We start from the raw sequence: 11,947 nt of genomic DNA on the forward strand, positions 1-11,947 counted from the left end.
AAGTAGGTGCTTTAGACCACTGAGCCATCTCACCAGCCCAGAACTAAGTTTAATTATAATTCTTTTCTTCCAGTTTTCTACCTAATTGCCTGCAGTAGTCTAGAACTTGATTTTCTTATCTCAGCCTCCTGAGTAGCTGGGATATATCACCATGCCTAGTTATTTATTTTTGCCAGGTATGGTGACACACACCTTTGTGTGGCACACATCTAGCTTATAGTAATAGTGAGTTCAAGGTTATCTTGAAATGTGTAGTGAGATCTTGTCTCAAAAAAACTGGGTGTGGTGGTGCACACCTGTAATCCCAGCATTTGGTAGGCTGAAAACAGTACTGTATAGTGAGACCCTGTACTAAAAACATTTAAAAAAAAAAAAAAAAACCCAGCAAGTTTCTCTTTTCAGTTGCAGTATTAGCGTGGTGCCCAGGTCACTCTTGAACTTGTAGGCTCACGTGATCCTTGTGCTTCAGCCTCCCACGTAGCAGAGGCTACCAGTCTATACCACCATGCCAGCTAAATTTTAAAGAACTGAAGCCCAGGCCCACATCAGGGCATTTAAGTCACAGTATCTGAGGGTAAGACTAGAGCAGTGGGATTGAAAGGAATATAGCGCAGGTGGGACCCAGGAGAGCGTTAGGGCTTAGCAGGTTGTCAATGTTATTCTTCTCGGCTAGTCTAGGACAGTGGCGGTGGTTTGAAGGGGTGTGTGGAGGGCACCAGGCCACCTGGGACGCGTCTCTAGCTGCCACCCCTGCCAGTTTCCACCTGATTTGTACCTGGCCTGAGAGATACAGTGTGCTCCCTGTCCCTGCCACCTGCACTTCTGGGACCAGCTGTCCCTGCTGCTGTCCTCTTGGGAGGCTGATGTAACCATGGTCAGCACTTGGGCTTCCACGGACCAAAACAGTTGTTCACTTCTCTGTCTCTGGAGGGTGTGGTCTGGCCTTTCACGTGTGTTTACTCTGCCTTCTTTCCAGTTCATGTTTTTGCAGTACTGGGGACTGAACCCCTGGCCTTTGCACACCCTCAGCCTTTATTTTTATCATGAAATTGCCTGGGCTGAGCTTGAATTTGGGATCTTTTTGCCTCAGCCTCCCACAATGTGAGACTACAGGTGTGGACCACCATGCCTGGTTTTTCTTCCCCATGTAATAAATCTCAGTCTCACCTCTTTCTCTTGAGCTGTCGTCTTATAGCACAGTGACAGGAAGGGATCCACCTTCCTGACCCATGTTGATCACTTTCTCTTTTCCACAGGTCTCGAATGGGTTTGGTGCTGGCAGTCCTAGGGGTTTTCCTGGGGAGTGCGCTTGCTGTGGACAGAAGCAACTTTAAGACCTGTGAAGAAAGCTCTTTCTGCAAGTACGCTGGCTCTGAAGAGTGGGCTGGAGAAGAGGGGAGGTGGGAGGTATCTGTGGAAGTTGACAAAAGTGTGGGGGAGCGTTGGGGGCCTCCCACCTCACCCCCGTCCCCACACTTGGCAGGCGACAGCGAAGTCTCCGGCCAGGTCTCTCTCCATACCGAGCCTTGCTGGACTCTCTGCAGCTTGGGCCTGATGGCCTCACGGTCCAGCTCATCCACGAGGTCACCAAGGTCAGAAAGACAGGTTGGGCAGCTGCCAGTTGTGTGGGATAGGCTTGTGGCTAATGTCTCACACTGGCCTCCTCCTGGAACTGTGTGGTCTCTAAGGGCACTGCCCATCCCTACCTCTGAGCCCTGTCCCCTCAGGTGGTGCTGGTGCTGGAGCTGCAGGGCCTTGAGAAGAACATGACTCGGATCAGGGTGGACGAGCTGCAGCCCCTGCGGCCCCGCTACCGGGTGCCTGACGTCCTGGTGGCTGACCCCCTGACGGCTCGGTGCGTGTTTCCCAGGAAGCCTGCCATCTTGTGTTCCTTGCTGCTTCACTGAGCTTCTCTCCTGCTGCACGCTTCTTCCTTGCCCTACCTGCCCTCCGCTGTCTCCACCTGGTCAGCAGAAGTACACCACTGCCTCTGGGCCTGGCCTGGCCTGGGCTGGGGCTGGGTGTCCCATGAGAGGACGTAGATAAACACAGGTTTTACCTAGTGATACTCAGTGTTCCGGGGTCTCCTGCCCCTTTTGCTATAAGGGATTGAGCCCAGGGCTTTCACACTTAAACATCCCTGGTGTTCTTTACTTACGTATTTAGTGGTACCAGGAATCAAACTTAGGACCTTGTGCTTACTAGGTAGGCACTTATACCACTGAGCTATTTCCCTGGCCCCCCAGCCTTATTTTTTGAGACAGGATCTTGCTAAGTCTTTTAAGTTGTTCATTTTGGGCTCAAACTCAGAATTCTAAGGGCTGGGATTACAGGTGTGAGCCATGATGCTGTATGCCACTGAGCTGTATCCCCAGCTCTGTTTTTGTTTTTTTTTTTTTGAGACAAGATCTTGCTAAGTAGCCCAGGCTGGCCTTGAGCTGACAGTGATCCCCCTGCCTCAGCTTCCCAAGTACTGGAATTACAGGTGTGCACCTCCATGACGAGCTCAGAAAATGTTTACTGAGGAACGGGAATTTACCTTCTCTGGCTGCAGTGCCACAGGCCGGGCTTGGGCTGTGGTGTTTCTTCTGCAGTCCAGGTGTGTGGGGCTCTGGGAAACAGCATCCTCTGTCAAAAGGAAACCAGTTGGTGTATATTTCCTTGCGGTGCTTTTAGTTCTAAGCTTTAAGTCGTAGGCTTGGGTGTAGCTCACTGGTGGAATGTGTGACTAGTATGTGCAGGACCTAGGGTTTCCTTCCCAGCACCACAAAAGAAAACACTAACCTTCCTTAAATTGATGTTTTTGTCTGGTGTGAAATGAGAAATGTCTCCCACCACCACCCCTGTGGAAGACGTGCTTTTCCTTCACTTTTGCCATCTGCTGTCATGACGTTTTCAAGCTTCAGGGACAGCCTCACTCAACATCTGTCCTGCAGTGTCACTGTGCTGCCTGGTACTCTCTGCAGATCCCCTCCTGTGCAGCGTGGGGCAGCCCTCTGGCCCTGGTAATTCTCGTGTATCTGGTCTTTTCACAGGCTCTCTGTTTCTGGTCGTGATGACAATAGTGTGGAGCTAACGGTGGCCGAGGGCCCCTACAAGATTATACTGACTGCGAGGCCTTTCCGCCTTGACCTGCTGGAAGGCCGTGGCCTCCTGCTCAGCGTCAACGCCCGAGGGCTCCTGGCGTTTGAGCACCAGCGTCTCCGTGGGGTCCCGTGAGTGAGGGTTTGGATGAGGGTCCTGGGGTGTCCTGCGCTATCGTGAGCCTGGCGCTGGACCCTAGGGGGTCAAGTCCCAGACTTGGAGACTGGAGGCAGTGAATTGTCCCTGAGCGATGGGAGACCTGCTGGTCCACCTCTCCCTCTCCCCTTTTTTACACCATCGTGTTCCCAAGTTAATTTTCTTTTTATTTATTGTTTGGTTTTGGTTTCTTTCCCCCATCTCTGGAAGTTTGTCAACTGAAATTCACTTTTATGTTTCTGTTTTTGTGTTGGTTTTGTGCCTCCTCCTCCCCTTCCCTACTCATCTCCTCCTGTCCCAGTTTCTCGGATAAAGTTAGTCTCACGCTCGGTAGCATGTGGGATAAGATCAAGAACATTTTCTCTAGGTAAATCCATGGCCGTGGGTACTGTATCTGTTCCTCATCCTCTGCCCCTCATCTGGCCTAGGAAGGGGTCTCAGCCTTCCCGTGCCTGGCCCTCCTCCCTGTCCCGTCCTGTTGCCCTAGCTAGGAGCCCAGAGAGAGCTGGGTATGAGCCTCAGGGCTGACTGCTTCCCTAGGGGTTGGGCTGGCTCCTGACTGGGACCAAGGGGGCTCTGGATGGGCTATGACCACGGCCCTGGTATGCACCCTGGGCGGAGCCTCAGGTCCTAGTCTGCCAGCTGGGTACAGCTCTGTCTGACCAGACAGAGGAGGCAGCAAGCCCCTGCCTGCCTACTTCTGGGGCCACCAGCAGACGCCAACTTGGACTGTGCCTGGCCGGCCCCCTGGAAGCACTCACTCCACATGCCCTCAGTTCTTTCCCCATCCTCTGAAAGTTGCCCACCCACGGGGCCCTTCCAGGCTCAACATTCAGTCCCCTCTGATGCTTTCATTCCTTTGGACCCGTGGCTCTCTGTCCCCACCCCTCCTTCACTAGCCCCTCGTCCCTGCCCCTCTGGATTGGAGCAGACAGCTCTCCTACCTTCCAGGCAAGGAGCAAGAGACCCTGCTGAGGGCGATGGGGCCCAGCCCAGTGCCGCAGCTGGGGATGGAGACAAGGCAAGTGGGAGAAGAGGCTGTGTTCCACCCGATGGGCCTAGCAGTGGGTACTAGGGAGAGTGTACCCTGGCTGACTGGGCCTGGGTCTGTTTGTTTCTTGCAGCAAGAGGAAACCCAGGAGACAGCAGAGAGAGAGGAGCCGGGGGCCTGGGAAGAGACCTTCAAGACTCACTCGGACAGCAAGCCCTACGGTGAGGCCTGGCTGGTGGGCGGGGAGCCCTGGCCCAGGGAACCTCCAGGCTCAGCCACACCTTTCTTCCAGGCCCCACATCAGTGGGCTTGGACTTCTCTCTGCCTGGCATGGAACATGTGTACGGGATCCCTGAGCATGCAGATAGCCTGCGGCTGAAGGTCACTGAGTGAGTCCCGGGGAGCTGCTGGCAAGGGGGCAGAGGGCTGGGTGGTGCCCAGGCCTTCACCAGCACACTCTCTGCAGGGGCGGGGAGCCGTACCGCCTGTATAACCTGGACGTATTCCAGTATGAGCTGGACAACCCCATGGCCTTGTACGGCTCTGTGCCCGTGCTGCTGGCTCATAGCCCTCACCGCGACCTGGGCATCTTCTGGCTCAACGCTGCGGAAACCTGGGTCGACATCTCCTCCAACACAGCAGGGAAGGTGCGACTGGCTGGGAGGCCTGGGACATGGCACAGTTCCCTGGTTGTCCAAGGGTGTGCACTGGCGGCTGTGTGTCAGGAGAGTGGGTGCTGCCAACAACTGGGCAAGGCCTGTCTCAGGGAGGGACAGGTGGAATGCTGGGTGGCCCTGCTGACCTGGAGCTGGAATGGTTGGGTGGCAGAGGCTGAGCCCTGTCAGGGGTCTGAGGAGAACATGGCTGCAGCTGCCCTAGTTGGAGAGTGAGCAGTGGCTGCCCCTCTGACCCTGGCAGACCTTGTTTGGGAAGATGCTGGACTACCTGCAGGGCTCTGGGGAGACACCTCAGACAGACGTTCGTTGGATATCAGAGAGTGGCATCATTGATGTCTTCCTGCTCCTTGGGCCCTCTGCCTTCGACGTCTTTCGGCAGTACGCCAGCCTCACAGGTAGGCAGCCCCCTCGGTGTTCCTTTGTAGCTGTCCTGGGCTTCTTTCTGTCTCTGGGTGTCCTCACAGGGTCTGGCTGGGCCTGAACCCTACTGTGCCCCTTCCCTTGATGACCCCACAGGGACCCAGGCATTGCCCCCGCTCTTCTCCCTCGGCTACCACCAGAGCCGCTGGAACTACTGGGACGAGGCTGATGTGCTGGAAGTGGACCAGGGCTTTGATGACCACAACTTTCCGTGTGATGTCATTTGGCTAGACATCGAGCATGCTGATGGCAAGCGATACTTCACTTGGGACCCCAGCCGGTTCCCCCAGCCCCGTCACATGCTAGAGCGCCTGGCCTCCAAGCGGCGGAAGGTGAGGGCCTGCAGCCCTGGGCATCCTCAAGTGAGGCCAGGGTGTGGCCCCTTTGGGGCGGCTTTGATTGTCTGTGTCTTGCCTAGCTGGTGGCCATCGTGGACCCCCACATCAAGGTGGACTCTGGCTACCGAGTGCATGAGGAGCTGCGGAACCAGGGCCTGTATGTGAAGACCCGGGATGGCTCTGACTATGAGGGCTGGTGCTGGCCAGGTAGGCAGGCCCAGGCCTGAAGCTGAGGATAGGTGAGGGGTGGCACAGTGGCTTCCCTGCCTGTTAGGGGCTGACAGGTCATCCTTGTTGCCTCCTAGGTTCGGCTAGTTACCCTGACTTTACCAATCCTGCCACGAGAGCCTGGTGGTCCAGCATGTTCAGCTATGACAACTATGAGGTAGGGCAGCCTCCGTGGGGGTCTGCTGGCCTTCCCGTCCCTCCCAGAGTCCTTCTGCTTTGCTGGGGTACTTATAGCAGGCTGGGGGGGCCTTGATGGTCCTCTGAGCACCCTGAAAAGTAGACCTTTCCAGATCCAGGACGTGCTCTGCACTGGCACTGTCTTGTCTTCTCCCTTCCGTCCTGTCCACATCTTCTGCCTGTGTCCCAGGGCTCCGCTCCCAACCTCCATGTCTGGAATGACATGAATGAACCGTCTGTGTTCAATGGCCCCGAGGTGACCATGCTCAAAGATGCTCAACATTATGGGGGCTGGGAGCACCGTGACGTCCACAACATCTATGGCTTCTATGTGGTATGCCGGCCTGAGGGGCTCGGGTGGGGGCAGTAGGGGATGGACAGCGGTTCCCCGCTGACACACTGGCTTTGCTTACACCCCCAGCACATGGCGACAGCAGATGGGCTCATCCAGCGCTCTGGAGGTGTTGAGCGCCCCTTTGTCCTGAGCAGGGCGTTCTTTGCTGGCTCTCAGCGCTTTGGTAAGACCTGGAGCCGTGGTGGAGCACCATGCCTGTCTCTGTCCCCGGGGGGAACAGTGGGGCAGTGTCCTCCCCGGTCCAGGGTGTGGGTAAGCCCCACTATGCTCAGGGCCTAGGCCCATGTTGCCCTCCCTGAAACACCCTCTCCTTTTTTTTTTTTTTTTTGTGGAACTGGGGATTGAACTCAGGCCCTTGCGCTTGTCAGGGAAGCACTTATTCCATTGAGTCATCTCCCCGGCCCACCCTCTCCTTTCTTAGGGGCTGTGTGGACAGGGGACAACACTGCTGAGTGGGACCATCTGAAGATCTCTGTCCCCATGTGCCTCAGCCTGGGGCTGGTGGGACTATCCTTCTGTGGGGGTAAGAGAGGACAGGCCCTCCTGGGGGCCTGGAGCTGGGAGTTGCGGGGGGCCTCCCTGCAATCCACTTCTTGTTCCCAGCGGACGTGGGTGGCTTCTTCAAGAACCCGGACCCAGAGCTGCTCGTGCGCTGGTACCAGATGGGGGCCTACCAGCCCTTCTTCCGGACTCATGCCCACCTGGACACAGGGCGGCGCGAACCCTGGCTGTTAGCACCTCAGTACCAGGAGGTTATCCGGGCAGCCTTGGGCCACCGGTACTCCCTGCTGCCCTACTGGTACACGCTCTTCTATCAGGCACACTGTGATGGCATCCCTGTCATAAGGTGAGCCCTTCCCATGGGCTATGGGGCAGGCTGATTGGGCCACGATTGGGTCCCGGCTGCATCTTTGGGCCTCCTCCTCCTCTTGCCAGAACCTCCAAGAGGAGGGAGTCTGATAGGAGAAGAAGGGGCTCATATTCAGACTGGTCAGGCTTGGGGACTTGGGAGAGCTAGTGTCAGAGCTTGAAGAGTGAAGCGGAGGCTGATAGGAGTGAGGGATGGCCGTAACCATCTGCAGACCGTTGGCTGCTGCGTAACAAGCTGTTTAACAGAAGTGAGACGGGGAGGTGGAAGCCCAGATGCCGTGCCCATGTCCTGAGCTCCCTGTGGGGATGACGCCTTGCCCCTCAACCTCACGGTCGCCTCTGCCTCTGGCTCCCCTCCCAAGGGGTGGCAGGCCTGTCCACATCCGTCCTCACCCGCAAGGCTCTGCAGACGCCACAGTCAGGGAATGCAGGCTGGTAGGTTGCTGTCCACCCAGGGCTTCCTGGGGTCCGTAGCTCTGGTGCTGTTGTGCATGCTGAGTACGTCACCAGCAGGGACATTGCGGTACGCAGGTGTACTCTAGAGAAAGCCCATGAGCAGGCATCATAGCAAGGACTCGCCCAGCTCCCCCACCCTTCCCGCCCGAGTCAGCTCCAGACACCCTCTGAGTGGCATCAGTGTGGGCTTGCACCCAGGCGCCTGAGCCTGGCAGGCAGGCCCAGCACTGCAGCAGTGTCCATGAAGCTCAGGCCCTCAGGGTGTTCCATGTCCACAGATGCCATCTGAGGTGAGCTGCCTGTGCCTGTGCATGGTGGCAGGCGGGTGGTGGCTTGGAGCAAAGCCCGTGTCTGCTGTCCCTAGCGAGGTGGGAAGGCCCTTTCTTCCACCAGCCTGGTACTTAAGTTGGTAGGACACCGCTGGGGAGCTGAGGGAGCGTGAGGGCAATGTCTCCTGAGCCAGGAGGACTGGAGGCTGGAGGCCTTTCCTGGCAAGTGGACATGGTCAGGATGGGGCGTTGCCTGTGGTGAGCAGTGTGGGTCCAGGGTGATACAGGCTGTGCCAGGGCTGTGGCTCTGGGGCCTTTTCAGTCACCCAGACTTGAGTGACAGGTGTTCTTGTCTGAGCAGAGGTTAATCTGTCTGTGGAGCACTCTGAATGTAAGCCAACCCATGTGACGATGTGCATATCAAAGATACTAGCAGTGCTGCACGCATACCTGTCACCATCTGTTGGACTGGCTTTCTTTGTTTGATGGCTAATGTCCTCCTGCCCTCTTGCTTAGGCCACTGTGGGTGCAGTATCCCCAGGACGTGACTACCTTCAGCATTGATGACCAGTTCCTTCTGGGTGAGGAGGGGAGGCTGGCAGGCGGACTGGGCCCCTGGGGATGACCGTGTGAGCCCTGGGACGAGCCATGCCCTGGTTGAGTGGGTTCTGGTTTGTTTAGGGGACGCGTTGCTGGTGCACCCTGTGTCAGACGCCGGGGCCCGTGGAGTGCAGGTCTATCTGCCTGGCCCCAGGGAGGTGAGTGGTGGAAAGGCGTGCAGGGCAAGGTGGGGAAGCCAAAGGAAGCGGATGGGCCAAGGGCGCCTGCATAGTGACCAGTGTCTTCCTCTGTTGGCAGGTGTGGTATGACATTCAGAGCTACCAGAGGCATAGTGCTCCACAGACCCTGTACCTGCCCGTAACTCTGAGCAGCGTGAGTATCTCCCCAGCTGCCATGGGATGCGTGTGTGCCTGTGGCCACAGACCTGTGTGGGCCCTGGGGGTGATGGCAGCAGTGCTGTGGGCCTTCAGCCGTGGGATGCTCTGGCCTAGATCCCTGTGTTCCAGCGAGGAGGGACAATCGTGCCCCGCTGGATGCGTGTGCGGCGCTCCTCAGACTGCATGAAGGATGACCCCATCACTCTCTTTGTGGCTCTCGGCACCCAGGTGAGTGCCTTTCTGGCATCTAGCCACCCCTGGACCTGAGCCACCATCCCTGGCTCATTGTACCCCCACTTCCACTCAGGGTACTGCCCAAGGTGAGCTCTTCCTCGATGACGGACATACATTCAACTACCAGACACGCCAGGAGTTCCTGCTGCGGCGCTTCTCCTTCAACAGCAGCACGCTGGTCTCCAGGTACTGGCCCCTGGTGTGCAGCAGGTTGGCTGCTCGCCCTGGACACAGCCCCTTCCCCTTCTGTGCGATGTCTTTCCTCTCCAGCTCTGCAGACGCCCGAGGCCACTTTGAGACACCGGTGTGGATTGAGCGGGTGGTGATCATGGGCGCCGGGAAGCCTACTGCCGTGCTGCTCCAGATCCCAGGTGCATTTCCTCTGCAGGCCAGAGCCTGTGCTGGCCTCAGGGAAGGGAGTGGCCTGTCCCTGCAGTGACCACTTCCTCTCGCCTACTCAGGAGCTCCCGAGAGCCGCTTGTCCTTCCAGCATGACCCTGAGACCTCGGTGCTGGTTCTTCGAAAGCCTGGCGTCAACGTGGCCTCCGACTGGAGCATTCACCTGCAATAACCCAAGTGGTGGTGGAGAGTCACCTCTTCTGCCTTGCAGTCTGGCCCACCCTGGACATCACCCTCCTTATCCTGAGACTAGATGCCACCTGACATCCGCCTGAAGAGAGGGCTGTCCCTGGACTCTGAGTTCCTGTGTGACCTGCCTTCCATGTTCCACTGTTAGTCAGTTCCCGGCCTTTCCCTCCGCCCCATGGCCTGTGGCTCGGAGGACCCTGGACCTCGGCCTGTTTTCCCCACCCATCTGAGCCTGTGTTGATGCCTTGAAGAAGGTGAGGGTGGATTTAAGGCTCCTCCTCTCCTCCCTCCCCACCTGACTACCTTCCTTCCATTTACTTCTCCCTGGCCCTGCCCTGCGAGACTGCTGCCCCACAGATACACTGGGACTCCCTCAGCTGGTGAGGGAGGTGAGGATGGCGGCTGTGGCTGCTGCAGAAATCCCTTCCCTTCCTGATCTGTCCCTCTGGAGTTGCTGCACTTCTCCCGGGTAGTGTTGCCTCCCTGTCCCTGGGGAAGGTGTTTCCACGGCTTCTCAGTTACGAGGGATGGGCATTAAATTTCTTCCTTTATGGTCCCCTTGGGGTGTGCAACGTGGAGAAATCAGTTGTGGTTTCACAGAATCACGGTCCCCTGTATTTATTGCTGTGGGAAGACAGGGTGGGGAGACAGCTGATCATGTACGCCAGGTTTGGCCCGCAGCCCTGTGGGGGTTGGGAAGACTCATGGGAGGTGGGGTGGGGGATTATTATTTTTTACCTCTTGGCCCCAACTGTGACAGGTTTTGATAAGAGAATAAAGAGATACAATACACATAATCACCAGGTATCTGACTCCTAGTTGTAGTGACAGCCTAGAAGGCAGTAGGGCCTTAAATTTTTTCATCTGGCTTCAACACAAACCAATCCATTTTGGCAAAACTGAGTTCACACCAAGCCCCCTGTGCTTGCACCACACCACAACACCCATGTTCTTGAGAGGGCTGGATCTAGCAGGCTTGATTGGTAAGTGGGGACTAGAGCTTACTGCTTCTCTGTGGGTACAAATAGCTTTCGGGTCAGATGTTCGAACACCAGAGGACAACAGCACATATATATGAGACAGGGTCTTACTATATAGTAGTTCAGGCTGGCCTTGGACTCACTAGGTAGCCGAGGCTGGCCTCAAATTTGCAGCAATCCTCCTGTCTTGGCCTTCCCAGTGCTGGGATTACAAGTGTGTGCCGCTATTCCCAATTAACTTTTTTTTTTGTGGAATTTGGGATTGAATTCAGGCCCTTGTGCTTGCCAGGCAAGTGCTTATTCTACTGAGCTATCTCCCTGGCCCCTCCCCAATTAACTTTTTGTCTCTTTTTTTTGTTTGTTTTGGTGGTGCTGGAGATTGAACTCATGGCCTCATACATATTAGGCAAACACTTATCACTGAGCTAGATACCTACCCTGAAAATCCCTTTTTAAAAATTTATTTATTTAGAAAATCCCATTGTTGAGCTGGGTGCCATCCTGTAGTTGGAGCTACTCAGGAGGTCAAGGCATAAGATTGAGCCCAGAAGTTCCACTACCCCAGACAACAGGGTACCCTGTCTCCCAAACAAAACTATTCTGGGGAGGCAGAGAAAGGGAACGTTATTTAGTACTACGAAGTTGTGTCTTAAATTTTGTTTTTATGGTGTAACATGGAGAGAACTCAGCCTTCTTCCTGAGCTACAAACCCTTCTTTTTTTTTATTTTGAGATTGGGTCTTGTCAAATTACCCAAGCTGGGGCCAGGGAGATGGCTCAGTGGGATAAGCGCTTCCCTGGCAAGTGCAAGGGCCTGAGTTCAATCCCTGGTTCTGCAAAAAACAAAAAACCCAAACTGGGTTTGAATTTGGGATTCTCCTGCCTCAACCTCCCAGAGTGCTGGGATTATAGTAGTATGCCACCACACCAGAGTAATATATGTCTATGTAAGCTACAGAAAGAATTTTTTTCTTTTGAGGAACCAGGGACTAAACTCAGGCCCTTGTGCTTGCCAGGGAAGCGCTTACTCTACTGAGCCATCTCCCCGGCCCCCAGAAAGGATTTTGACTGTTTCAACTACACAGAAATAATTGAGGGAAAAGGCAAAGGTTTCCCAGATCTGAGCATTGAGTATATATTATGTATTGAAACAATACTAGAAAAAAGAAAAGAAAACAAAGGGGCCA

At 55.6% G+C, this 11,947-nt stretch overlaps 1 protein-coding gene across 2 annotated transcripts in view; it reads left to right on the forward strand.

Moving 5' to 3' along the window:
- Positions 1 to 10,337, forward strand: part of Ganab (glucosidase II alpha subunit) — a 12,747-nt gene extending 2,410 nt beyond the window's left edge. Inside the window, exons 2-25 of one of the 2 annotated variants that reach the window (XM_023707006.1) lie at positions 1,257 to 1,361; positions 1,484 to 1,592; positions 1,728 to 1,855; positions 3,036 to 3,215; positions 3,542 to 3,607; positions 4,192 to 4,261; positions 4,365 to 4,452; positions 4,524 to 4,620; positions 4,698 to 4,878; positions 5,150 to 5,303; positions 5,425 to 5,660; positions 5,747 to 5,873; positions 5,972 to 6,051; positions 6,262 to 6,405; positions 6,493 to 6,589; positions 6,848 to 6,949; positions 7,030 to 7,273; positions 8,538 to 8,602; positions 8,703 to 8,779; positions 8,880 to 8,954; positions 9,074 to 9,187; positions 9,267 to 9,379; positions 9,464 to 9,564; positions 9,655 to 10,337. In XM_023707006.1, coding sequence (XP_023562774.1) covers positions 1,257 to 1,361; positions 1,484 to 1,592; positions 1,728 to 1,855; positions 3,036 to 3,215; positions 3,542 to 3,607; positions 4,192 to 4,261; positions 4,365 to 4,452; positions 4,524 to 4,620; positions 4,698 to 4,878; positions 5,150 to 5,303; positions 5,425 to 5,660; positions 5,747 to 5,873; positions 5,972 to 6,051; positions 6,262 to 6,405; positions 6,493 to 6,589; positions 6,848 to 6,949; positions 7,030 to 7,273; positions 8,538 to 8,602; positions 8,703 to 8,779; positions 8,880 to 8,954; positions 9,074 to 9,187; positions 9,267 to 9,379; positions 9,464 to 9,564; positions 9,655 to 9,764 — 2,863 coding nt within the window. In that variant the 3' untranslated portion in view covers positions 9,765 to 10,337. The remainder of the gene's footprint in view (positions 1 to 1,256; positions 1,362 to 1,483; positions 1,593 to 1,727; positions 1,856 to 3,035; positions 3,216 to 3,541; positions 3,608 to 4,191; positions 4,262 to 4,364; positions 4,453 to 4,523; positions 4,621 to 4,697; positions 4,879 to 5,149; positions 5,304 to 5,424; positions 5,661 to 5,746; positions 5,874 to 5,971; positions 6,052 to 6,261; positions 6,406 to 6,492; positions 6,590 to 6,847; positions 6,950 to 7,029; positions 7,274 to 8,537; positions 8,603 to 8,702; positions 8,780 to 8,879; positions 8,955 to 9,073; positions 9,188 to 9,266; positions 9,380 to 9,463; positions 9,565 to 9,654) is intronic. The other variant, XM_023707007.1, reaches the window with a different exon arrangement.
- Positions 10,338 to 11,947: the final 1,610 nt, after the last annotated feature.

The sequence above is a fragment of the Octodon degus genome, unplaced genomic scaffold, assembly GCF_000260255.1.
Source record: "Octodon degus isolate 3935 unplaced genomic scaffold, OctDeg1.0 scaffold00279, whole genome shotgun sequence".
Lineage (NCBI taxonomy): Eukaryota > Metazoa > Chordata > Mammalia > Rodentia > Octodontidae > Octodon > Octodon degus.